The sequence below is a fragment of the Gasterosteus aculeatus genome, chromosome 16, assembly GCF_964276395.1.
Source record: "Gasterosteus aculeatus chromosome 16, fGasAcu3.hap1.1, whole genome shotgun sequence".
Classification (NCBI taxonomy): Eukaryota; Metazoa; Chordata; class Actinopteri; order Perciformes; family Gasterosteidae; genus Gasterosteus; species Gasterosteus aculeatus.
Window position 1 is genome coordinate 7,335,961 of NC_135704.1, and position 27,685 is coordinate 7,363,645.

The window sequence follows — 27,685 nt, forward strand, 5'->3', positions numbered from 1 at the left end:
CTGTGATTTGCTGTGCGCCAGGTAGGATTAACACAGAAATCACCTGTCTTTGTGAACACACAACCGAGAAATATTCTTGAATGCTTCATTGGTTTGTTTTCATCTCATTTCTTGGCGGTTTATGTGTAAAAGCCTTGCTGGAAACCTGATTCCAGATCACTTAAGCAGATTATATATGGGTGCATATGAGCTCGGTGGAATACACAAGAGAGTCGGCTTCCACCACCAACACCGAGCCCGTATGTGGAGAGGAAAATGTGCGATGTCACTCTCTGCCCCGCGGAATGACTGCACGCCCTCCAAATGCTCTTCGTGCGTGATCTTTATTCAGCGTGCACCTTCCCGGGTCTCTCACCCGGGTCCTTGCTTTTCCCCGGTCAGGCGAGGCCTGCGGACAGCAGAGTGCATCCCGGTGAAGGGCCACTAGCCAGACTAATCACAGGCAGATCCGCAGTAGATTAGCAGGCCCGGGCTCGACCTCTAGGTTCCCCCCGGAATTCAATTACGCTCTGGGTAATGACTGGGAGTGCTGGAACCCAGAGTTATTTGGACCACTGCGGAGCCGCGGTGATTGAATCCGAAGGTGGCCGGGAGCAGTTGTGGAACAGAATGCCGTTGTGGCTGCCAGAGCGCCGGGCGGCTGCAGGGAGGGCCGTGTCGTGCAGACACTCATTGTGCCTGCACACACATGTGATCGCACACGCTCACGCACGCAGCACCATTATTCAAAGTTCGCCACCGTCAAATTTGATAGAAAACATTTACTTCAGTGCAATAGATCTTGATCGGATAAGGAGTAGAATGGGTTTGTGGAGTTTTTATGCAACCCCATCACCTCATACCCCTGACGCTCAGCGACGGTCGGAAGCCTTTGTGTCCAGCTCAGACCTCTTGAAATGGATCTGATTCATTATGAAGCAGTGGGACGCTCGTGAAGTTCACCATTTCCGACTTGGCCAGAATGACTAATTCCCGGCCCCATCGCGGCACACACGGCCCCCACATCTGTCTCCTGCCAGTCATTTACCCAAAGCATGGTTGATGCAGCAGTTTGAATTTTGAACTGCCCGTCCTTTTCTGATGTCCAGGAGTGCCGTCCGAAGCAGTGGCGTGCCAGCATCATCCAGAAGAGAGACATCCTGTCTATCCAGGAGGTAAAGGAAGATGACATTGGGAATTACACCTGTGAGGTCCAGTTTGGTGGCTTCGTGGTGAGGAGGACAACTGAACTCACAGTCACTGGTGAGTCATCATGAAAAGCACGAGATATAACAACGGCACTGTGTTTTTGTATGGGTGGTGGGACTATTTTGCAAGCTCCACTGTTAATGTTGAAGCAATCCATAGAACAGTCGTCACAGGTGCTTGAAGAAAAGGAACGAACACACACACACACACACACAGCACTAAGACTGCAGCGAAGTCCTGCTGCTCTGCTAATTGCTGGGGGAGTCTGAATGCTGCGGCTTGGCCTCTTTTCCTTATTCCAACTCAGCACTTCCCAGCCAACCAAACGGTGTTGAAATATTTAAGGCTATAGGCTAAAGCCTTTCACACAGGCCGCTAAAGAGCCAGGACCAAGGTCAGGAGATTTACTGCACTCTCTCTCTCTCTCTCTCTTTCTCTCTCTTTCTCTCTCTCTCTCGGCCTGGCACAGCTGCGAGGTGAGCGCGTAACAACGAAAAGCATTCATTCCTCTCCCCTCAATGGGAGCGGACTCCAGGGTGAGACGTGGGCATTGGGTGCTCTGAGCACGGCCAGGTCAACCGCTCTGATTAGGGTTGATGAAAAGGTCAAATCCTGTTTTATTTTTTCCCCGTTTCCTTTCTTTCTCCAAAACCGCCCATCGTGTATACTAGTGCGTACGTGTGTTCGGCGCTACCTATTCTCTGTGCTTCTGTGTCATCGCACAATAAAGCCTCAAAATGTGACTGTGCTCAGTGACGCCGGAGCGAATCAAATGAGCTTTGCTTGACCTCAAATTAGAGATGATTCCATGGAAATCAACAGTAAGAAAAACAAGGTTATAATAGTTTCCATTTACACACAAAACTCATGCGTTCCTTCATCGCAACAGTTTGTTGCCGCTTGGGATGATGTGTGATGTGTGTATTATTAAAATGAATAGATGAGAGCTGGAAACCTCAAAAAGTCCTGGTTCCTTAGTCAGTGCGCGTTGTTTGGTGTCTGGTTATGTCTAATCTTTTACATCTAAAGCAAAGCAATTTTGCCTGAACTGCTCAAATATTATTGTTTGTTTTAAAATAGGCAACAAAGAAAATTGTGTGTGTGTGTGTGTGTGTGCGTGTGTGTGTGTGTGTGTGTGTGTGTGTCTTGTTTGGCGATGATTCGTGTGGCTGCGCATTGCTCTCGTCTGATTTGAGGATGAACACGTTATTTGCTATCTAGCAAACAGGAATATACACACCTCCACGTCAGCAAGGTGTTCCCTATTGGATGAGAAGAAGTATTAGAATCCAAGAGGCTCTGACCTCAACCCGAGCAGCCATATCCGTGAATTACTAAATCAGCCTACTATCCTATATTTGTCTATAAAGGGCTGAATGGTTTAGTGCCAAAGTACGTTACCTTCTGCAGCGCCACGGACCTTTAGGTCGTCCGGGACGGGTCTACTTCCTGTTCCCAGAGTCAAACATGGAGCAGCATGAGAAGACCTTTGTTTGCTGCTGCCTTTAAATGACCATTTGGGAATTTTGCAATACACTGCAAATCGTATTTATTTTTTTAACGTTGTCTTTTTTTAAATCTTTTTAATGAATGTTTTTCTTTTATGTTTCAATCAATGTTCTTAACTGTTTTTTAATTTCTTTGCTTTATGTTTGGATGTTTTTAATGGATTTATGTAAAGCACTTTGAATTGCCTTGTTGTTGAAATGTGCTATACAAATATAATTGCCGAGCCTTGCCTTGATGAGCCTACATTTTATCCCCCATGTTGGGGTTCAATAAAACTGTGACAGGTATGAGGAGGACGATGCACAAGATCTATTTTATCATCATTAACAGATAACAGCGCTCAGCAGAGCTGGGAGGGGTCCTTTGAACATTTATCTCTCGACAATTTCTAATTATCTTTTAAAAAAATGTAATCGGTAACCCAAATCTGAGTATTACAATATTGAAGTAACCTTTGATTTCATACTGTTACTATGCCGAGTTGTTTTTGAATACTATATTTAGTGTGAGAATCACATCCATTTTGATCACTTTTGGGTTCGGTACCACTGTGTAAATTAAGACTATGAAATTAACTATGATGTTTTAATAAATGTGCGGATATACAAGTCTTGCATATTACCTTTGTAATTGTGAAATAGTTTAAATGTATTAGATGTCCGGGGGGTTGTCTGTTCTAACCTTTATATGTCTGGCCTCTGATTCCCATGGTTGCTATACGCTTTATGTACTTTATGGCGTTATATTCTTGTTAGCCTGTCAGCACGACCTCAATGTTCTATAATGACGGTGACCATAAAAATGTTATGGAGTTATAAATATACACAGTTCACATTAATGATACAGACAGGGGGAGAGGAGAGAGTGGCAGGAGGGAGAGAAAGACAGAGAGACAAAAAGAATGAAAGTGGCACCGGCAAAGCAGGAGACATTTTACTCCGATAGATGAGACCTGCATGGCGCCTGTAGGCAACGCCAGGTGAATATACAATAAACCTGACTAAACAATAGAAGCCAGAACAATAGAGGATATGACACTGGTAACCACACGCTTTGCCGTTAAATCAGCACTGTGAAGAGTGACTCAGAAATAGAAAGAGGAAAAAAGTCATTTTGCGCTTGATTTTTTATTTTTTTTCCTCTCTATGAACCCATTTCCCATTGTTCTTGTTTCTCACTGATTGCATCCCTTCGTGCAATGCTTGCATGGCCATGTACTGTATATATACCCACATAGAAACACCCACACACTGTCTGAGGTACTGGGACGCATGTTTGCCTTAATGAAACGTCAATAAGACATCAAAGTTGAAGAAGTAATTTGATTTGAGTGATGCAGTGATGCTCTACAGCTTTAATGCAGCAGGATGCTGTGGGGTTCCCACCATTGTTTCTCTTGTCGCAGTTCATTAAATTGTTAACACTTCCCAAAAGAAGACAGTGTTCCCCGGTGAATTGAGTCACACACTGAGTGAGTGTGACTGACCCCGGATCAAATATGTATTAGCCGGCATGCTACCACCAGAACGGCCTGTGACTATGCAGAGAATACGCCTTTTAAAGAAAAATCAGGCTTTTGCCTCACAGCCACGCCTCTCTCCAAAGCTGTCCTAGTGGAATTAGATTACCTCGATTTGAGCACGGGGCCCATTTCCTTTAATAAACCTACGCCATCATCCACTCAAGTGGGCGTGAGATTATCCTCATTTTATCCCATCCCGACCGGCATGGCCTGGAGGGCGAGCGTAGAAGACCAAACTGCCTGAGCGCCGAGAACTTGTGTTGTTGTTTATTTGATGGTCAAGAAAAAGAAGGAGTCAAGTCTAACTGTTATTAAATATGACGCGATACACAAGGGCCTTTGCATTGGCCTAGCTGCAAATTGAGTGTGTGAGTGTGCGCCGGCCTCCGTCAGAGGCTGGAGAGGAGCTGCTATCTGGACCGAGGTCGGGCTTGTAATGGAGGTTAACTATGTTCATAAATATGTGGCTCAACCACATCATGCTGATCTGGGAGCCCCATGATCAAGTCATGACGCTCCCCAGGTTAATTGAAATGTAAAAAGAAACAGCGACCTGTTGCCTCATTTTATGTTCCCTCCCAATCTGTGTCAGGGTGAGGACAAATGTTCTTCCCTAATTCTGAACATGTGGAGACGGCACGCGCACCGACGGCGCAACGTACGTCTGCTATACCGAAAACCACCGTTATCAACAGATGGAGAGACTTTGTTTTCTCTTTCCCCTCCACAGACCATCACCTCAACCCCTCCCATCTGTAAAGAGAGTGCATTTTTGTGTACTCTTATAATTGATTCATGGCTGCAGCGGGTTCGCTATTTCCCCGGATCCTCCGTGGAGTACAGAGCGCGCTCAGATTAGTCTCCCCTTGTGTTTACCCCTTTCTATTATCCGAGACACGAGAAGCAACGCCTCGACTGAAACGACCGGGCTATGATTAATTAATACGCGTTCGGGCCGTACGAGCCCCTCCATGTGCTGCACGCCTGTGCGTTGTCTTCTCCCCGCTTACATATGCAACCCCACCAGCGGCTGTTTATTAGTGGTACACCTGAATCATTTCTGTTCCATTCTCCCGGTTCTCCCGGGCCTCATTCCAGCTCTGTGATGGTGATGCTACAATAGCATAACACCAGATAAAAAGCCGCCGTTCAGCTGATGTATGCAGCTCCCTTCGCGTTCCGTAGGAAGCAAAATATACAGCGGGAGCGGGAGAGGATGAAGAGAACCAGCGAAGGAAAGTGACTGATAACGGCAAAGGAGAGGGGAGTAGATAGAAAGAATGAAAAAGATAGAGGGCCTGCTGCTCCTGCCGTGCCGTATCTGTATTCTTTGCTGGTGTTCCCCAGCAGAAACCGTGTGTCCAGGGCAATAAACAGACTATTATCCGAGTGTTTATCTCAGCGCGCATTACCGTTCGCCTCCGTTGGACTTACTGTAATGGAGTCGTTTGGTTTGATCGATGCCTCGGGCGCCGGGCTTCTATCTGCGGCCCCCATTATACCTGTCTGCTTGCCCCCCGTCACCGCTGAGACGTCTGTCTGCATGCAGACCGCAAAGCACGCTGATTGAGGTCACGGACGATGTGAAATGTACCATTTGGCGGCCGCGAATCGGGCGGGCGCGGAGGGCAAGAGGAGAGGAATCATCTAACTCACGCCGCGCCGAAGATCCCCGGGTGCGAGGGCGCCGCCGCTGAGGGATGCACGCCTAATGTACAGCGGGTACTCGTTGAAACCCGTGCGAACGATATGCGTGACCGCCGTGGGTGTTTCGTCCGGCGCGGCGGCGCCTCCCTGCTCGCTGTATCTGAGCCGGCACACGGCGGATTGAAGATTCCTGAACCAAGGTTCCCTGTAACCTGATTGCCCTTGCCTCTCCGGGCGTACAGCTCACATTCAAGATAGGACAACGCGTATGCTATGCGTGCACGCGCGCGCGCGTGTGTGTGTGTGTGTGTGTGTGTGTGTGTGTGTGTGAAGGAGAAAGTGTGTGTGTAATGAGGAGCTGAGGTGGTGGCAGGTGATCCAGGACATGGTCTCATCGCAGTAAAAGGCTGCCTGCCGTTCCAGCGCTGTAGGGTCACCTTCGGATACGCGCACACTTCACAACCCCTTAAAATGTTACCGCCCGCGTGCGCGGGATGTTGCGCGCGGCTCGTTTATTTATTTTGGCGTGACCCTTGACCCTGGCCCCGCCCGGCCGCCATCCCAGCTCGGCGGAAGTTGATGCCAAGCTGCGGCGGTCCAGCAGAGACACAAGCGGAGAGGACCTTGACATCTGCCTGTGTCCGTCCGCCCCCCCCACACACACACCCGTCAGCCCAAAGGCGGACGGATTGTGGCGGAGAAAAGGAACGAGTGGGGCGAGATAAGAGTCGCCGGCTGACAAAATGTGATGAATTCGTTCTCTGCCGCGTGCTCCAGCCTGAATGCAGGGGGGGGCCGCGCTAAACACGCAGCGCCCGCTGCGTGTCCTGACGGTGACAACAATCACACCTGAGATGATGAGTGTTACTCCAGCAGTTGACTTTTCTTGACTCCACCTGCAAACACGTATGCACCTGTGTATTCACACACACACGTGTACGTCAATCACACCCATGAAGGCGCGGCGCACTTTTATACCTGTGAGACGTGCGGTCCAACATGTGTCCCGCCACTGCAACAGGAGTCCACAGGCCTTTTTATTGGCATTACTGAAAATTTCCAAAATTTCCCTCTTGAGGGATCAATAAAGTATCAGTCTATCTATCTGAGCAGCGAACTTTTGACCACAGCCAGTGTAAGGGGGGATCGGCTCATTAGTTTAAGGTCAACTATCGCTATCAATTACTAATCTCTCTGTCTCTTCATCTTCTCCCCCCCCCCCCCCCCCCCCCCCCCTTCTCAAGTGTTCTCCGACTCACCTCATCACTATTCACCGGCTGTCCTACATTTTAAGAAGGCCGGGGTTCACATTGTTTTAATTCAATTAAAATTGACATCAATCTGAGTGTGACGAATTAAATTAACATCCCTCGCAATTAATCTTGGCTGACCTGCCCCGCTGCGGCCACGTACGTACGCATACAGGCCTGGTACCAGAGGGTGGGGATGTTAAAGTGATAATTCTGTAAGTCTTTTTTTAACTCAATCGTTAAAATATTCATTGAAAAATAACATACTTTTTTTGCTTATCCATCAAAATCCATAGAAATTCAGTCTCATCCTAAAAAAACCTGCTACTGTAGAACATGAAGTTGGGATGAGATGTTTGCCTGATAAGTGCTTGACACTCCTTGTCGTAGCTTTTTGGATGTCACACCACTCTACATTTCACTATTTGACGATAACAGGGCCACTTCAGACTGCTTAGAGGACATCAATTTCATCCTGCGCTCCCTTTCTACCACTAAGCCCAAACCATAAAAGCTATTTTTGATGCAGACCGGTATTTCTATTCACAAATGAGCTTAGCATTAAAATAGTTAATTAATAGTTATAGCACAAGGCTTTGTCTTTGCAAAGAAGGTCCTCTTTCATTCAAACATTTAATGGCTTCACCTCGTCTTCAAGACAACCCTGTAATTCTTAAACATTTCCAGTGGATCAAATTAGAATTCTAGCCGAAAGCTAAATAATGGTGGTTTGAGCAAGAAAACAGACCATTTTTAAATGTGGAAATCCAGAATCTGATCTCCTTAGCATCTTCCACGAGCATCAAAGCCGTCTGCTGCTTTAAAATGGACGGAACTCCTGAGGAATCTGTCAGAAATATTACTCTGCTCCTGTGTGCAAGTTGCCTTTGACAAACCTTGTCATGAGCGCTGCCTTTATGAGCCTGCTGAAACGCCGCAGGTGTTTGCCCGCCGCCGGCTGACGCAGCGGGGCATCCCCCCGAGGTGAAAGACAAAAACAAAGCCTTGTTGGCATGTTCTCCCCTTTTGACGTAAATCACCCCATGTTAGTGCCGCCTTTTGCTTTTCATCCCTCTCCAATTTCTCCCCCTCCGTCTCTGCGGCAGCTCGAAGCTCCAGCACGTGAAGAACTACGCCTGCGTACATCAGACCTGCTCTCGCACAGTCTCCAGTTCCACTAATGGCAGTAATGCAGTTACATGCATATATTTTTGCCACGTTGACACTGATAACGTTTTGTCCGTTGAGTGGAAGTGGGCCCCATCTCTCCTTTTCTGTCCCGCGACAGGCAGAGACCACCTAACTTTGGGTCAGTACTTGCTGTCTCAACAAAGTTCCCTGTGTAATAATAGGAACAGTGCCATCTGCGGTGTGGTTCTCGTGACATGATGGAAAAGGGCTGAAGGTCAATTAGTGGCCTCTAAATAACCCTCTCATTATGCGGTGTCCTGAAGAAAAGAGCACTCTAGAAAACCCTTCGTCCAATTAAAAGATAAGAAGGTGACCATTAACAACCACAGGGGACGGGGACAACGAATGGGGAGATTGTCACGCATTTCATTTTAGCCGCGGAGTGATATTGGAGCCTGGATTTGGCGAGCACTTAGAAATCCAAATTGATAAAGGGTTGGAATAAATAATGTATACATTTGCATACACCGCAGTGTGGAGGAGCCTGGATTCTGTTTTTTTAAAAGAAGGGGACATGGATTTTTCTCTTGCCTTCTTACAAACCATGTTATTATACATCATTTGTCTCTTACTTTCCCTTTTTCCTTGTCTCTCCGTTTGCGCGACCTCACCTCCCCTGGAGTTATGGAGCTTCATAAGGTTGATGTAACGCTTGCACTGTCCGTGTCCCCCAATACTCCAAATCACACCTACGGCGCGTGTTCAAAGCCTCTCGGCCAAGAGGTGGAGACACCGATAGATCCCTCTAACGTCAGCGCGTCCCTGTGTGCGCGTTGAGCACAGTTGCCCTGTAAATGCATGTTTGTGTGCACACGTTTCTTTGTGTCATCCTTCCCACCACTACAGTAGGTATTTTGAGCCCGACAGCGTTCCTTTGTACCGAGCTGGTTGTGTCGAAATGAGGGCTTTCTTTTTTTTTCAGGTCCTCCCAGGGAGTCCGTTCCTAAGCGCCTTAACTGTCATTACCATTTCGTGTCGCCTTCCTTTTCCCTGGTACACAACAGAAAGGAGGTCTTTGCAGCAGCGTTGCTGTTTGTCTTGCTCACTCCTTCCCTCCTCGCCTGGCATCCGCGCCGTTAGAGGAGCTGTCCGCGAAGCCTTTGTCAGCGACTACAGCCCGTTTTCTGTGTTAGTTTGTGCACACCTATGAACGTCCATTCAGACATGCCCGACCACTTATGATAACTCAAAACGACTGGCAGCGTTTCTGGTCCAGGTGGTCGTCCCTAAAGCCATTTTTGTAACAAACAGGGACATGTATTTAAGTTGGTCTGGTATGGACGTTGCAGACGGCGATCGCAGCTCAGATTGATATGAAACGGACCCGACAGAGAAAAAACTTCTCCTCCTATCATGTCTGGAGTCAATGGTGAAAACGGTGCCATGGTGTTGAAGTCATTAAGAAGGCATATCTAAGTGTTACCAAGAATATATGCACTGTCCTGGCTAACAGTGTAGATGCAACACGACACACAAACACCATTTTCATATATATCAACAATTTGCAACAGTTGTAGGCGTATGTTGAGGCTGCACTTGACACATTTTTAAAATGTTGTCCCCATTAGAAACACAACAACGGGTCCAGATGGAAGAACACAGAGGTCAAACTACCGGCGTCCAGCTGATAGCAGATGTGTTTGCTTTAGCAGGGACTGTGTGACGGGTTGCTGATGTTGTGGGTGAGAGTTGACGATGCAGCATTTACCTTATTAGATCAAATGCTCTACAACGGGAAATGTCTCATGGGACTCATCTGCTGTGTCCTTGACCACCACTGCTCCTTTGTGTGTCCAGCCCAAGATCAAGTATCTGCTGTAACTTAATCACAGGTGTGTAGAACAAAAAGAAAAAAAGTAAATGCGCTTTTCTGCCTGATTTTGAGTCGGCGTGTGTTACTGATATTTTGCTGCAGAATGATGCAAGTTTCATAGTGTCATACAGTTTTCCCCCTCTTGTATATGCTCGCCTATATCTCTTCTGCCAGACTTCAGCTCTGGCCTCCTTCATTCTCCTCTTGTTGTTGCTCAGAAGGAGAGAAAGGAAATTACCGAAAGCAAGGGCTCCGTCCCCTCATTGTCTTTGCAGTCGCTCCCACAAACCACTCACACTTTGCACTTTTCTCCAGCCGACTCTGTTATTTTTAAATCACCTTTAATTACATGTTTTAGAGAGCGTAGGGACACTACCAGTCTTTTTTAGTTCTACTAAAAGGTTACAGAAAATGCTGTTCATGAATTCCATCGTCCCTCTATGCCAGCCCGGCCTTCCCTTCTAGTGTGGTGCAGCGTGAGGGATGGGTCCATTGCTGCGGTTGTTGTTTAGCGGTGCACTGGAGCAGGCTTTATGCTAATTAACTGCATCACATCTGATGGATTCCCAGCGACCCCCTCCACCCCTCAGAAGAGCTCTTGGAGCCTTTCCGGGGAAAAGACTTCCCCTTTTTAATTAGACAAGAACAGCAAATCTATTAGTGAATGCAAAGAATGCTTTGTGTTGAAGGAGGGATTGCAGAGTTCCGTTAGGGTCGAGCTAACTACTGCGTCTCCCCTGCTTTTACTGTGTTCATTAGTAACCATCTGGTTCTCTCTCCCTCTCTCTCACACACACACACACACATCTACATCTAAAATGAAAAGATACAAATCCCATTTGGACATACAGACGCATGTCAGTTTGGAGGCTCCGGTTGCTCAAATCGTATTTCAAAGTGTGGAGGTGCTGAGAAGAATCCATGCTGCTTCTACCTGAGCGCTACTGAGGACAACGTGGAGGAGACCAGCAGTGTGTGGACAAAAGCCAAAAGGAGTCGTCTGCTGGGACTTTCGCTTTCTCTCAGCTTTCACTTCATGCTGCTTCCCCCTCGCAACGTACACCGGCCTCCTACATCACCCAGTCGGTCTGAAAACACGGAGGAGTTCTACAGCACGACTTGACTGTGCAAATGTCTGGAGGGCTGAAATGTTCTTGTTGGGAGTTTAGCATTCCCAGCGTGGCATAGTAATGAATGTTACTTTTTGTAAATTCCGGATTCGGGATCATCGTTTCGTCGATGTGAAAAAAACAGTGCAGCTGTTTTCTTCTTTGAAAATGAATCCATGCACTTTGGGCCCTTGTTTTACATCTTTTGTCGGAACATATAAACAGACAATGTGGGGAAATTATTGAAAGATGGAGTAATTATTATTAGTAACTCATTATTATTTGGCTTTTTGTGGTATTTGACAAAAACTCTGGCAAACCACGTTAGAAAAACAACAGCACTGTAGAATGCAACTCGTATTCTTTCTTTCATGCCGCTCTGTGACTTTGGTAAACAAAAGAGCAGAGAGGTCTTCTTCATATCCTCATATTAGATTTATGCTCCTGTGCTACAGCAGTGTCTCAACCTGTCTCACTGTTTATTACTTTCATGCTTAAGAAAATCTGTAAATCTGCCCAACTTCCCTGGGAAACAATGATTACTCCATGTCGATCCATGCAGAGAGGAATACTCGTATAACAACCAATTGTGGTTCAAATGAGGACGTCCTTATTTCTGAAAAGTGAACACGTTTCGCTGGAAGCAGATGTAGACGGGGCCTCACACGGCGTCTCCCTAAATGGTGTGCTGTGCGATTCCGCACGCCTTTGTCTCGTGGCATCTGGGGCGTCTCGCCGGGATAGCATGTTACATAATTAGCACCAAATTAACACTCAATTAGGCAACCTGTGTTGAGAGGGTGGGGGAAGGCTGTCTTCTGAGGCTTTAGAAATCACATCAGAGCCTCAAACACCACCTGCCCTACTGAGAACCTGCAACTGTATGACGGTTGCATATAAAAATCAGCTCATGGCCTTTGCCCATGAATACAATATCTGATTACAAGGCAGAACGTTGTAGCTTGACTACAATATTTAGGAATCCCTGATGGAAGGAAGGTTTGGCGTTTAATTGTTTCCCATTTTTGTGCTTCTTGTTGTTCAGAAAAAGTCTTTGATTTCTAAATTGAGCCTCTACAAAGCTGTTTTTTTTTTTTTTCATACCTGCGCTTCTCTTGAGAGGAAAGCGATGAAGAGAAAGTGGAAAAGTTTTTTTGATGAAGTTCAACGTTAACTTTCTCAACTTTCGCAGATGGATCCATCTGTGAGATTATTCTGCGTTGTTTGGCCAACCTTTAAGAAATGAGACATTCTCTACATCGCTGAGGAGAAAAATAAGTTTAATATCCTTTTAAGTATGTCTCCTCAAGAGTCCCTTAAGCCAAACTTTATGAAGAGACAGAATTAATAACCTACTAACATGTTTATAGAAATAACTCTGGTCTAGATTACGCATTAAGGGAAAACATCCAAAACTACGGGGAATAGTGGACACAAAAAAGCCAAAATACAAAAACTCATATGTTATGATTTTTTGTTCTCCGTCATAAACTTAAACCGCCCTCCCTGCTCTCTTGCTCTCTCCTCACCTCAAACTTCCTGTGTCTTGCCCCCTCCATCTCTGTTTTGCAGACACACACACACACACACACACACGCTCACATTCACACCTCTGTTGGGGTGGGGCTCCTTATTTCATTAACAGCCGCTTCCACGCCAACATTCATTATGCCAGCCTTCTGTTCTCGTGCACCCAAGCATGCCAGCTAACGTGCGGAACAAATTTCTCTCCCCCCTCACTTCACCCTTCCTCCCTTTCTCTCCTCCCCCCACCTGCTAATAAGTATGTTTAGGACGGGATTCACCTGCATCAAAGGCTCCCTATGAAGGGGCCCACTTTGTATCGCTGGACCATGATTAGTCATTGCTGTCAAACCCCTCTGTGTTTCCCCTCCGCCGCTGTGCTTTGAAGAAAGCAGGTGGTTGCTTCCGCAATGCAACCATGGCAGATAGCGATACAAATAGCTGCACGGAGCTGCCGCGTGGTGTTCACTGTTTTATTCCCCGGAGCATTAGTTGTCCGTTACACACATTCTGCATGCACATGCATGCACAATAGGATGTTAAGATTGCTGTTACTATGTTGCTGTGGGTGTAGGTGAGTGTGCGCCAGTGGTGAGCTTCTGGCCGTGGCGCTGCACTGCTCTCGTGTGTCCCATAGAGCTGATAACGTCTTTTTAGATATTCTCTTACTATCTATTTTAGCACCCCTGACAAAAGCATAATACATAACAGCGGATGTACTACTCCTCTTTACTTACAAATCCTGACCACAAAATATTGTGATAACATCTCAAATGCAAGCTGCTTTTATCTCCTCTGAATTGAAGTGAAGTAAATTGCCACGTCCACAGAGACTGACCCAAACAGCTGCCCACTATGCTCTTTTCATGCCACAAACCCCGTTTCCATCGAAATTGATAGGGTGGCACCTCGGGTTCAGCTGTGTTGTGACAAGTTATTGCGAGTGGAATAAAAAGGGGCTTTGTCTTGAAACAAAGCGGTGGCTTTGGAGGGCTTTTTGGCCTTTTGGGACTTTATTCATGAGACCCGCTGCCATGGAATAAAACAACCGAACATTACTGCCATCAGACCTCAAGTGCTTTTTTTTTCCAGTCCCAGGATAATATCTTAATACCAATCTTGGTCCATTTGTGGGGGGTTTCACAATGGGCCAGAAATATTCAAGTGGACTGCATGAAATATTCCATGATAAATAGCTGCATTTGGAGCGGTTTCAGAATTACACTCATGAGGCTAATAATTATGTTATTATCATAGTAAAGGTCAAGGCAAGGGTCATATATTCCTTGGCCACATATATAGCTTTTCATACTTGCCTGGCTTCTCCGTTCATCCCTCACGCTCATTTCCCCTCCTGCTTTGTCATAGTTTAGTGTGTCCTCCGCCCTGGAATACTTTTCCTGATAATACGGATTGCCTCATTTACAAACACATTGGCCCGCCTTTTGGGTTCCAGGTCCACGCAGCAGCGTGTAGCGTGATGGCGTGTGTGTCTGCTGGTGTGTGTGGTTTCCTGAAGGGTTGTAATTGCTGGTTGATTTGTGGTCAGAGAGGGTCAGACGTGCTGCAGGGAGCATGTCTGGCTTTAGAAAGAGGAAAAAGAGAAGGAGAGGCCGCCCTGCACCCGTTTAACCTCGACCACCTCAAGGGAGGTCAAAGCCCTCAATCAGCTCCTTCACTTTTATTAGCTTAGGATGCAATTTAAAATACTAGCAAGAACTTGGTGGTTGGTCTAGTCTAGTGCAAGTATTATTATCTGTATCCCTTAGACTTTTAAGTTTAAGGTGGAATAGCATCATTTGAGATCCTGGCATCATTTGAGATCCATTTGATGGAGAATATTGGCGTAATTGACTGGATTTTTCCGTGACGTATACCTGCGGCTTTTTAGTATGTACCCCTTTTGTAGCCAAATGCACGACTTAAGACATAGTCTTATTATAAATACATGACTGCATCAACTTTTTAGCCGCATCACTGGTTTCTAATTATTTTAGAAAAATATTTTGCTAATATATAAGTGCAAAATCCTGGGGAGAAAACATGAGCTTGCTGTCTAATAATGTGCCTGATATGTCCCCCAATCAGAGTTATGGAGCAGCATTCTGTAGATGGAGCATGCGCCGAAGAACATTACCACTAATCCAGAAACAATCTTATTTAGCCTCAATCCATGGAAAAAGAAAAACACCAACCTATGCTGTTATGACCTCAGGCCAGCACCATACAGATGGTTCTCAGCTCCCACATAAAAACCAGTAAGATGACATTGTGAACCAGTATGGCTGGCAATGTGTCTTTTCCACCTCAAACACTATCTTTGGTCAAGAGATAAACCGCACAATTTAAGACATGAAGGACAAACATTATCATTAACATTAACAGAATAATACAAATTCATCACTGGACTGCATTTACTTTTGCTCGTCGTTTTGTGTCACTTTTAACAGACAAAAAAAACAACATGTTAGTCAACACAACACAAAGAGAACATGACATAGGCTGTAAACTCTGCTGCTTGTGGCTAATTGGTGTCATAATGAGATTAGGAATAATGAATTAGGAGTCGGGGGCCATAGAGGAAGTGCAGGAGGAAGTGATGGAATCGCTCCAGATGGTCACCAGTGCAGGCAGGACAGCCGGAGCTCTGTTAACACCTTTTAGCCCTGCTGCATACAGGAACACAGCAACCGTCCGCTGTGACGGTCGGCATTATTACTTTTGCCAAAACGCACAACATTTTTTGACAGACGTGCACCTGCAGTAAAAAAACGCAGAAGCACGGACGGCAAGAACCGTTGGCGTCCGTGCTTCTTTGTCGAGAAGTATAGAAATGCCGTGAGCCCCCCCCCCCCGTTCTCTCCAGGATCAGCACAGCCTAACGGCTTCTCATCAATTCCTCCTGTCAAGGGAAGTCTGTGTCATGACTCCTGTAACTACTTCTGACACAAGTGATGAAGCCCTTGTTAAAGTTGCGAGATTCCGCCAGAGTTTGAGACCTATTAGGTATAAATCTGTGCGGCGGGGAGATGGGCAGAGATGGTGAGTGAGGCCAAACAGAGGAGTGGACGAGTGGAGAGGCGAGACGAGACAACGAGCGCCTGTGGTTTAAAAGTGACACATCGGGGGGAGGGAGGGGGGAGGAGGGGGTGAAGCTAATGATCTCCATCTGTCTTAGAGGGTTGGGAGTGAAGAGCATCGTTAGGCTTTTGGAATAAGGCAAAGCAAATAAACACGGGATTTGCTAATCTCACCCTGGCACCGTGTCATGTGACTGGCTTTGTTTGAGTCAGCTGGTAAACGTGAGCCTCCAGAGACTGTTTACTTCATCGGTTTCATGCTGATGGTTTGTCCAACAGTGTTTGTGTGATTCTATTTTAGGAAAATAGGCCATTGTATGTGTGTACAGTAGCCTATAAATGTTAATGAATATTTGTGCTTTTAGTTTTAAGTGTGCATTATGATCTCAGATAACTGCTTAGTTTCTAATTGGACTCTGGCAAGGACCTGACATACTCCATAGTGGCGCTTACACCGAGGAGAGGGAGTGTAAGTGTGGCCCGTCATGTTTGGCTGAAGAACAATACCATCTCCTCTGCTTTGTCTAGTTAGTTTCTTTTGAAAAACTGTGTATGTCTAATAATCAGTCCCACGCACAAAGATACAGGTATAATATAATATTGCAGGAAAGGTGTTGTGTTATTTGACGTGGGAACTCAACTCCCCTCGAGAAAGGATGCGCAGAAATGTGGTTCAGTCAAACTTAAATCTATTTGCATACGTCCAGAAGAAGCAGAATCTTTATGGCCATAAAGGCTGCAGTGCACACAGTCTGTCAGAGCCCGTAAGCACATTAGGCATATTATTTGTATCCATCTGAGAGATGATACGCATCGGTTAGGGCTCTTTGCATTTCATCAGCGACTGCATTGGAACTCTTTGACGTAACATTTGCGGTGAGCAATATAATTCAGCTTTTTGTGATTCAAAATGTAAAGTCTTATTGGGGTCGAGTGGTCTACCTGCCTAGTATCAAGACATCCAGGATCAAAATACAGCTGGTAAACTCTCACGCACAGACACACACACACACGTTCCCCATGATCTCTTATGCACAAACTAATCTTCTATACATGTCAAGTGAAGTTATAATAAAGATCCTTTAGCATGTGCATTTATCACAGTTATTAAACGCACAAGAGAACCGACAGTGTAGGCTTTCTGAACTGCCGACGTTGCCATGGAGACGGTTCAAAAGGAGCAGATGGCAGTGAGGTGAACCTGCAGGTTGCCTTTCGGTTTCGCTGTACCTCCATGTAAATCTCGGCCCTATATGTGTCACCTCAGGTTTAGCATACTGGCACACGTGTTAACACTGCTGGTAAAAAAGAAAAAAGAAAGAAGAGAGGCCTCACGTTCCAACGCTACGCTGTGTTTGCTGGTTGTAATTTGCCAGGACTGTGTTAATCCTGTCCCTCAGGTGGTAATCCACCTGCTTTGCCCCCCCCCCTGCATTTGACGGGGTTAGCCCCGTCCTCCTGCTTCTGACCGAGTAACAGAATGGACACCCGGCTGCCGGGGCTTCCCTCTCAACTGCCCACAGAGATCTGAACTGATTAGAGAGCTAATCCCCTTCGCCTGCCAGCTGTAGGGCGAGCTGCACGATGCCTTACTGGTCCGTGTCGGCCTGGTCTGAAAATGTCTTGACGACCCCCCCCCTCACCCCTTCCTCCCTTCTGCCTCTCTGCATAAGCAACGCACAGGTGTATTTACTGTACGTTTTCCTCCCTCGTTCAGCTTCTTTATCTCCTCTCTGCCACCGGGTTCTGTCATCCGAGGCTGACGGGAAGGTGCATTTACTGTGCGGGTTTTCGCCGTGCACGCCGGGTTGGTCCGCATGCGTCCGCGGGGATCAGAAGCCACGTGGCGTGCGTCCGGGACCAGGCGCAAACGTTTGCGTGGGCTGCACCAGGTAGCCGGCTCGTGTGCTGATGTAGCCCACCGGCAGACGTTTAGCAACCACCTGCATTATTGAATGTGTACACGATGTCTGTGAGCTGAGCCCTAATGGAAGAACAGTGTAGCGTACACAACGGCCATCGGGGAGCATGAAAGTTCACAATGATATCACACAGACTCACACTAGTGTACATGACACCCAGGGAGCGGCAGCGGCGCACGCTGGGGCAAGCGTGCGAGAAAAGAAGGTACAGTGTGGGATGAGAGCTGGAACGGTTTTCCAAAGGTAAGAAAGAGTGTGATGGGGCAATTCTGCGACGGTGACAAAGGAGTGAAAGGAGATGGAATAAGAGGAAATATCACTTTGTGCTGCGGTGACAGATCGGAAAGCGGAAAGCGACTGTTGAACGCAGCGAGGGCTCGACCACCCGGATTGTTGACAGGTCAGTGCGTCATCAGCAATGGATGAGGCTGGAGTCCAGCAGGCTCGCACCGTAGACCCTCAGTCAATCCCTTCTTACAAGTCCTCCCCTCCTCCCCCAACCCGTCTCCGCCGTCTCCCATCACGCCTCATCGCCCGCATCCACTCGTCACCTTTGTTTCTTTCCACTTCACGGCCGCCCAAGGTCCCAGAAGCTGTGATGCTTCGCGCTCGCTGGTAAAACAAACACCGATGAAAGTAAACGCCTCGTGGCACGCCCTCCCATTTATTCACACCCAGTTGAACTTTGAATTACATCACAGGTGCACGCATGCTATGTGCTCATATGTCCTCACAGATGCTTAACCCTGTGAAGATCAGAGACATGCATCGCACGCTGTCTCTCACCCCCCCGCCCCCCCCCCGTCTTTAAAGGACTTTAAAACATGCACACATGCATCCCACAGTTTCCTCAATGCATAGTCCACTGCAGCATTTCTTCCCAATTCCCCTAATCCACCGATCTTGAAATGCAAAACTTACAATGTAAATTTAAAACACAATAGAATTGTGACAAAAATAGCAATCGTATAAACTGCTCCATCAAGCTCTTTCTTTATTTATTCATTGCTATCTGCCTCTGGCAGTTTGTTTAGGTTGCGTTGATCTTCACCATCCAGACAATACGATTTCATGCGTCACTCTGATTGCCACAGCTGCTTCAGAGCGAGCAGGCCAGTAATGTGAGATGGTGGAGTGGAATTATTAGTCACCTTCCCAAAAAGATTGATCTTCGCCCAGCGTTTTTGCAGTGGAACATGAGCCAAAATAGGAGATGTGGTTGTGCAGGAGACCTACTGCTTCTCACTTAATGTTGCTTAATACTGTATGCAAAGAAAGCTAAGCAAAGGACGGCGAGGCGTCTGTGTGTGTGTGTGTGTGCGTGTGCGTGGCGGAGCTGGATATGTGTGTACGTGTACAGTAAGAGAGACACAGAGATTTGTTACACAGGGTTTGCCATTACTCTACCCGCTTTATCATTGTAATTCCTTTCATTTGATTTCATTAAATGTGGAGACAAAGTGATCATTGTCATTTTCCTCCTCGATTATGATGCACTGGGGGGGACCGTAAAGGCCAAATTTTTCTTCTCTTCCCTCAGCATCCTTGCTCCCGTCATACCTTTCTGTAAACAATAGAGCCGTAAACATGCTCCTCATTAATTTCAAACACCATTCACATTCCCCGACTGCTTAATGAACCTCTTACTGTGAGCACAATGCAAGTCACTCTATCAACCTGCGTAAAATGTAATCCTCGTTGAGAGGACGGAAAAAAACCAAAACAAATTAAGAGCGGCTTAATGGGGTTGCTTTTTAAGTGGAGGACGATGCTGCGTTGTACCGGGTGCAGGCACATACTTCCCGAGGGTTGGTTTTGCGCAGCCTCTTGAAGTCTGACACCAGGTGATTCTTCGGCTTATTGAGCGTTGAGTTATAGATAAAAGGCCCGTTAAAGTTCGTAAGAGGAGGGGGGCATGAGTCTGCAGACAGCTCTCCCGTAAGGAGGAGACAGCAGTAAGACGCGCGCACACACACACACACAAGCATGCGGATACAGGCCGGCATACACGTGTACACGCACCCCCGTCATGCTGAGGGCTCATAATCACAGTAAACCTCCTGCAATCAATAGCACATTTTCTTCGTGTCTCAGTCCCGATCACAGTGTCACCGCATACCTTCTTTTTTTTCCCGATTCACCTGCGTTCGGTCGCCATTTTGAACTTCTGAGGCTTCCAAGGATTTGTAAAAACGTGGTCGCCGTTGGTTAGTGAACATGTGCTCTGCAAAAGGAGCCCGGAACTAACATGAAGCCGCTCGCTTCCGGAATTCCCCTTTCTTCTTCTTCCGCAGTGATATTCATTATCGAGGCCTCCTGCTTTGAGCAGCTCGATCGCGTCGTCGCATCTGCTCTTAGAGAGACGCTCAGTCAGAAAAGCTCGACGGGGGCGCTTGTCCAGAAAGGGGCCAATTGTTCTGACTTTTTTCGCGATGGTGGCTATTTGAAGGCGCCGGTGAGTATGACGCAGGAAGCTGGTTGAGTCATATTCGTGGGGAAAAGAACACACACTCCAGTTGCTTTTGATGTAGAAGCATTTCAGCTTGGCCAGAGGCACGGCTCTTAGGGAGCACAACTGCGGGGAACGTGATGTGGTTCTGGATGAATATAGCTGCTTTTATTAGCTTCGTCTGGATGACACCATCCAGCTCTCTGCTCAGCTTCTCTCATGTGGGAAACGGCCGGGCCTGGAATTGAATTCCGTATACTCTGAGGTGACTTTATAAGGGAATCATACGGGCTGGTTATTGCACCATCAGGAATGTAATGAAACTGGCTCAAAGGTGACGACCGTACAGAAGAAGGTCACTGTTAATATATGGTGATCTCCTGCTGTAGAATATAAGAGTCTGCCAGCCGTGAAAAAAGAGAACCGAAGCTTCTCTAGTCAAGCTTAGCGGTCTTAGGAGACTCGTGAGGGCTCCGTGTTTGCTCAAGTCTTCATTTTTACCTTTCTTCTCGAGATCGACTGCCTTTGTTGGTAAAAAAATACTTAAAACCTCCGGGAGCCAATTTCCTGAGACCAAAGCTCAATGCCGGCTCTTGTGTGTGTGAGCAAATGTTTTTTCCACATGTCCACCAGTTTATCAAAAACTCAATTTATATATTTTTATTTCATTTTCCTTCTTACCATTAGCATATTTATATTTTGCAAACCCTGCACTCATTTCTTCTTGCTGCTGTTAATGCCGATTTCTTTAATTCCATCACAATGTAAATATTCACTATGTGACTTTATTTATTTCACATGGTGATGACATTAAGGTGTCACAAAAATAATTTAAACTCAAAAAAGAAAAAGATTCCATCAAATACAAAATAATTGTGAAGATGAATATAGTTCATAACTGGACATTTAACGGCAGTAACCTTGTCTCGAGGCTCCAGCACGACAAAGTAGAAAGAGACAACAACGCAGGCTATTTACTAACTCATGGTAGGAGCACTGAAAGTCAGCTAAATCTTCCAGGCAAGTACCAATCCATTATTTTTTTTAAATATTTGTTTATATATTTTACTGATAGTGACACCGTGTATTAGAAATACAATCATCCTTACTCTCAGCCCCACAATTTGACAGGCTAACTGAAAAAGCCCAGTGATCCAAGTATCTCAGTTCCATCCTTAATTCATTAATTTGCGGTTTCCCTGCAGTCAGTCACCCAGAATAATCCATCCGGAAAGTCCGGTGAGCTTTTCCGCTGCCAAGCAGAAATGGGATTGTGGATGACTTTTCACAAAGCTTATATCCACAGAATCCCACTCTTTTTAATGTATCTACACGTAGGCCTGTGCGCACACACACACACACACACACACGGCTTGCTTTAGTCTCTGCTCTCCTCTCCTACTCACAGTGAAGCAGCATCTCAGGCTTTGAAATGTTGAGAACACAGAGGCAGCCATGCTCACAACTGCTTGGCAAGCTACATCATACACACAATTAGAAATAAGCAGGTGCTCGGATATTTTCCACTCCACATGTGTAAAGTTACATTATATACATGGCATGCATCCCCAGTAACAGCTATACAGGTCAACTGTAAGAGTTTACAGAGAAAAGTTGTGTCTCCCTCTGAAGAGAGTTCAGCCTGGTTAGATGCAAAAAATAGACAATGTCTCTTCCCTGAGGATCCTCGGACATCAATATTTTATAGGGAACCATTGATCCCAGAGCATAACATTTGCTCGAGCGTACTAGCGTAGCCTTTATGTTCCTCCAAAGACCGAAGATTCCTACAGGATACATTAATTGAGTCCGCTCAAAGTTGTCCTACAGTACATGTCACACGCAGACAGGATCAATGAGAGAGAACTCGCAAAAGTTTACTACTTTCACCAATTATTTTACCAGCAAAGCTGCAGCTTCTGCAACATGTTGTGCTTATAACTCATATTCCAGCCAGTCAGTGTTACCACTAATCAGGCTCTGGTACAGGTACACCTGACATTTAAAATCTGAATTAATAGGTGGCTTGCCACTGACGGATGAGTTTGGATGCCAAATATCTTAATACCGTTCGTGAAAGGTTAAATAATGCGGCTGACGGTAGCAAAGGAATTCATTTTAGGGGGATTCTCAATGATAACCGTGACACGAGGGAGGCCGTCTGCAGACGCATCATGTCACTTTCCTCCAATGGGAAACAACAACATCGACTTGCGTTGATCTCATTTGTAAATGAGCCTGAACAGTGCTCAGCTGCATCGGTATCATAACGAGGTTGCGATTATGGGAAAGAACATATTTTTTGAGGAGGAGTCTGTTGGGCTGAATGTGCTGAAGATGATCAAAATATGCACAGGTATTGGAGATAAACAGAAAGTAAACCGTTAAATCCAACGGTGCACCACGGATTGATGCTGAGCTTGGGAACATGATGGCTCGGCGTCATCGCAGATCGCGATTGAACATCAATCAGCGAATGAGCCATCAATTGAAAAGCATTTTGTCCGTTCGTGAATGAAAAAGCATTTCCCAAGCAGGCCTGAAGTGAAAATTCACCTGCAGGGGGTAGAGACCTATAAACCATCACAGATTTCTACATCCGCTTCATTCCAGACTTTTCCTTTGAGAAACTTTCCCTTTGTTAGGAGGTGTTCGCAATACTGTGTACGTTTTAAATGCGCCAGCCTCCCTCCTCCCTCTATTTGAACCAAGATAATTGATGTACTTCCCAAAAAGAAGAGGTAATTAAGATAATGGGATTTTCAGAAGCGAGTGTAGCATGCCAAAACAAAGGGGAGCGTATTTCTTGACTGGTTCGCTTTGGCTTTATAAATGTTCCTGTTGTATTCTCTTCACTTCACCAGCTCTACTGTTCTTCTGCTGCTGGCTGCCTCCTATCTGTGTTCTCCTTACACACATCTGCTTCCCCTCTCGGCTCCCATAGACAGCTTGTCCTCATTTGTTTGCCCATTGCATAATTGGCTATAGGATCACCCATTGTGTAATTATGTATCGCGGTTTGATATGTAATTAAAATTGTATCAGTATCCTCTGTAATTTGTGCTTCGTGATTACCTATTAACGCCGCAAACAGTTGTGCCTAAAAGCCCATGACCGCCCCTCTCATCGACGTCACCGTCTGTATTTACACACCAGCAGGTTGTACATCTGACCCGGAACCTTTATTCACATCATAAACACTTGAACACCTCCCCTGGACGGATAATAGGTTATCCAGCAGGCTTGAACAAAAAACACTTTAAAAGACCCCACACTGTACAGCAGACGAGACCACGCACTTTCCTTCAGACAAGACTCCCCCGACTGCACATCACGGTTAGCTCAGCAGCATTGCGCGGCTCGTTCCTCGCAAATGCAGACACTAAAACACAGCGGGGGGTTCAAAGGGCTTGTGAGAGCGCTCTTATAATAAGCCTAAAGAAGTGGGCTTGTGAGGAACCTCTTAATGAAAGTTCCAGGCTACAAACTGGCCTGAAAAAGCCGCTTCTGCAAATTCACGACTGCATAATTGGACGTGCCTGAAAGGTCTGCTGTCGGGAGCAGCCTATTTTATTCAATAAAGGTTCAGAATTAGTGTTTGCCTCCTCAGTGCATCCGATCGTGTGGCGGATTTGTGTGATGTGATGCACTCAATGCCATGAATAAATACGTTGGGCTCACTGCGCACAGAGATGTACCTGCGAGCATTCGTATTATATGTCGAACGTGTTTTACATCTGTAGCCTTATTCACGCTGTATGGCAACACGGATGGTTCAGTTCTGAACTCATTTTATTGCAAAAGAAGAAATCTAAAGGTCTACAATTATTTTAAACCTGTCATGCTTGCCAGCAGATAAATGCGGGTTATAATGAGCTTAAGATGCCCCAGTTTTTCCTCATGATGTGATGCCATGGCAACAAAAGGTACCGTTGTAACTTGTGAGTCTATGTCAGCGGTGTATATCAGCGAATACACCAAGCTTGAACAAAGTGTTAAAGTCGGCGCAACGAGTGGCCGTTTGAATTGACCTTTTAAAGTAAAGATGAGGACAAATAGCACTGTAAGTCCTCAACTGTTGAAGTATACGTCTACAAGTACAGGTCAGACTGACTGGTTTCACTAGATCCTGCTCGGTCATCTTATATTTAAGAGCAGAGGTCCAGAACAATGTCAGCACAACTCGCCGCCATTAATACACGTCAGAAAAATGACTTCAACAAAACAAAGACTTTGCTCCTTTTTTTTTTTTGTCGTTACTGAACTAAAAAACCCATTTAACGGGCTTGACTAGGGAAATAAATGGCACGGTTTGCATGAAACAGGGGCCTTGCACCCTGGCATAAAAGGTGTCACTTTCAGATTAGAGGCACTGATCCGAGTGATGATTGGCCGAGCATCTGCTGTTAGAACACATGGGTTCTTTCGCTGCGGTAGACTCGATGAATATTTCTATTTGGAAATTGGTTCTCTTGCTTGCTAGACCTAGCAATAACGATCACACGTCGGTGATTCACTGTCACAGCTCATTGTCATGGTAATAAAATGTATCTTTTGCAGGTTGGGCCGGAGCGAACGCTCGCACTGAGCATTCAGTTCAAAAGGTGTGAGTGAGATTGTATGAGACTCGCAGCACTCCATCACAAGAAAGTGGATTCTCTAAAAAGTGATCTGGCCCAGATGAATTATTAGTTTGGCCTGGATCCAGATCATGTCGCCACACGAAAGCCTTTTTGCCTCTTGTTTAATATGTTTAGTTGGTTGCATAACACTTTTACATCTATTCACTGAGGAAATGACATATGCATTGAAAATGTACATACATTTACTTTTAAAATGGACATAGAAATGAACATATAGTGTGAATAATACAGAAAGAGAATGTAGCCGTCCTCAAGGTCTTACCCCATAGCGTCTGCATAATCCCCGCTAATGATCCATCGCTATGATCCCTTAACTGTAGAAAAATATATTTTAAAGTTCTTAAACGTTAGTGTCAGGAAGTTTCCCCAGACACAAAAACCTCTGATACTGAAATATGAAGAGAGCTTCTCAGGAACTGATGTTAATAAACAAAAGTGCCTCCAGCTTTAAGGAGGTCCAACGTATTAAATACGACCCCTTACTGTTTCTTCATGTATGTACAAGACACTCTTTCTGTTCTGTCCCTTGACCCTGGGGAGCGCAGAACACACAAACGCTTTTAACCACAATAAAGCAGCTGCATGTTCTGTCCTTCCCCTGAGGGACGACTTCAGCAGCAGGTCTGACACCCACCGTATGGATGATTAGCATCATTAGAGCATCAGCTGCTCCCTCTCACGCAGACTGAAACACACACACACACACTCCAGCATGGCTCTTCAAACGCCTAATGCTGCTGCAGATTAAATGGTGGTTTGTTCTTGGCAAAGGAGTGATTCATTTATGATCAGAAGTAGGTCAGATGACTGAAACCGAAGGTGTAGCGACACCACAGAGCGATGTGTCTGCACCCAGAGCACGTTGGAAGAAACAGAGGAATGAGGACAGACAGAGAGGGAATGAGCATTTATTTATGTCGAAGAGGAGGAAGGAGAAAACTTCTGTCTGTGTTCAAAATATCTGTAAGGCAGAGGGGGATTGAAAAAGATTGTGAAGCGAGTGCAGGAGGCGCATTAGGAACCTACTAAAAATAGAGAGTAAAGCCTAACTGTTCTCCTTCAAAGACCGCTTGCCTGTATTACTCGTTTGTCTGTTACAATACAGTTTACATTTTCTTTTCCTCCTTTTCAGCTCCTTTGACCGACAAGCCGCCAAAGATCCTGTTTCCCTCGGAAAACAAGATCAGCAACATGGAACTGCAGCTAGGTAAGAGCGTCATGGGATCTCCTCCAGCTGCAGTCGGTACTATCTGTGTCATTTCCAAATGACAGGAAATGGATGACTTTACAAATCCTCTCCAACACGCCTCGGGCCGCGAACACAGATTGATGATGGCACTTTTATTTGCTGCAGAAACACCGAAAGGATAAAACAATTGTTAAAGTGTTTTCCATATATGCAAATGGGGGGGCTGCCAATGTCCCGAAGGCTGTTTTGTCAACAATGAACAGCCCATATGGTGCCGGGGTTCCGTGCGCCGTCTGGGGAGGCGGCCGCTTCCAGTTGACGTTGTTTGTCTTCTTTGACGGGACGGGGGAGGGAGGGGGGAGGGAGGTCACGACGGGGCCTGCACGAAGCGTGCGTGGGGAAATGTATGCGCGTGCTTGTGTTTGAGCAGGTTTTCTTTCCTGCGACAGCATATTGCTGGATTTCTGGGCACAGCCCGCCGTCCGCATGGCGCTCGCTGCTCCGTCAACGGCGCGCGCGTTTGTGTACGGTCGAAGCCGATCGAACAGGACTGAGCGGTCTGGAATGCGTGAGGACTGTATGAGTGTGAGGGAGAGCAGAGGGGGCACGAAGACAAAGAAGGTGAAATGATTCACAGAGACGGGAGCCTTTGTCTCTTATCTGATGCTGGTGGAATCCAGGCAGTTCATTTAAAATGCCTGCACGGTTGGCTGATCAAGAGTGAAAAATTGCTGCTGTTGATAAACTGACAAGCACAGACTCACACGTCAGCACACCCACACCTGCACATGAACGGGTTGCACAATGACCCCCCCTCAGACATTATGTCTTGATATCACTGGGATATTAAGGAAGGCATTGTTTCCTCCTTTCAAGCTTTCTAGCAGTTATTTAAAGCCTCTCTGTTAATTCTTTCTTCAAAGCGTGCTTTGTGATTCTGTGCATTGGAGTGTGCGTAAAATGTTTTATCGGTACTGCACTTCCATACATTTGAAACTTGTATGTGACTCGTGGGTATCGGTGCGGAAGTGATGGAGATATCCTGACAGTTGGTCCAAGGCGAGCTCCGTTTGTCCAGCCCGAACCATGGAGGGTTAGTCTTTGACAAACTGTCCCCACAGCCATGCGAGGCATAAAACTGGGTTTATTAGTGACAAATAATGGTCCTTGATAAGTGAAACCATGAGAGTTCCCCTCTGTTGGTGTGTTACACAAGAGCTTGACTCAAAGCAAGGCAACGAAGAAGAGAAAGAACAGAAATAAGTGTGTGTGATATTGTGCAGCGAGCCTCCACACCCCCACTAGAGTGTCTGACGCCCAGAGACACCGGGCTAAATATTTCACAGCCGAGCTCCATTTTGTGAGCAGAAAAGTTGTCTCTCCCTCCAGACAAGGGTTTCTATTTTGCTTTATTTATTTGTCCTCCTCTTCCTTAATATTTGTTGAGTCATGCCCTAAGCAGCTTTATGGAGCAACGTGGCAGATTTATGGTTTCCAGAGCGCGTACAGAGAGAGAGAGAGAGAGAGAGAGGCCGGTCCCTTGGCAAGCGGGAGAGAGAGAGAGAAAGAGTGAGGATCCAGTGGAGGCTTGTGGATGGGCAGTAAAATCAGAGCCGTAAGCAGAGAGATAAATTTGCAACACTGCCAGG

At 46.2% G+C, this 27,685-nt stretch overlaps 1 protein-coding gene across 3 annotated transcripts in view; it reads left to right on the forward strand.

Annotated features, from left to right (window-relative positions):
* Nucleotides 1-27,685, forward strand: part of il1rapl1a (interleukin 1 receptor accessory protein-like 1a) — a 120,960-nt gene that overhangs the window by 55,974 nt on the left and 37,301 nt on the right. For all 3 annotated transcript variants that reach the window (XM_040201588.2, XM_040201594.2, XM_040201592.2), the window contains exons 5-6: nt 1,089-1,242; nt 25,980-26,054. In XM_040201588.2, coding sequence (XP_040057522.1) covers nt 1,089-1,242; nt 25,980-26,054 — 229 coding nt within the window. The remainder of the gene's footprint in view (nt 1-1,088; nt 1,243-25,979; nt 26,055-27,685) is intronic.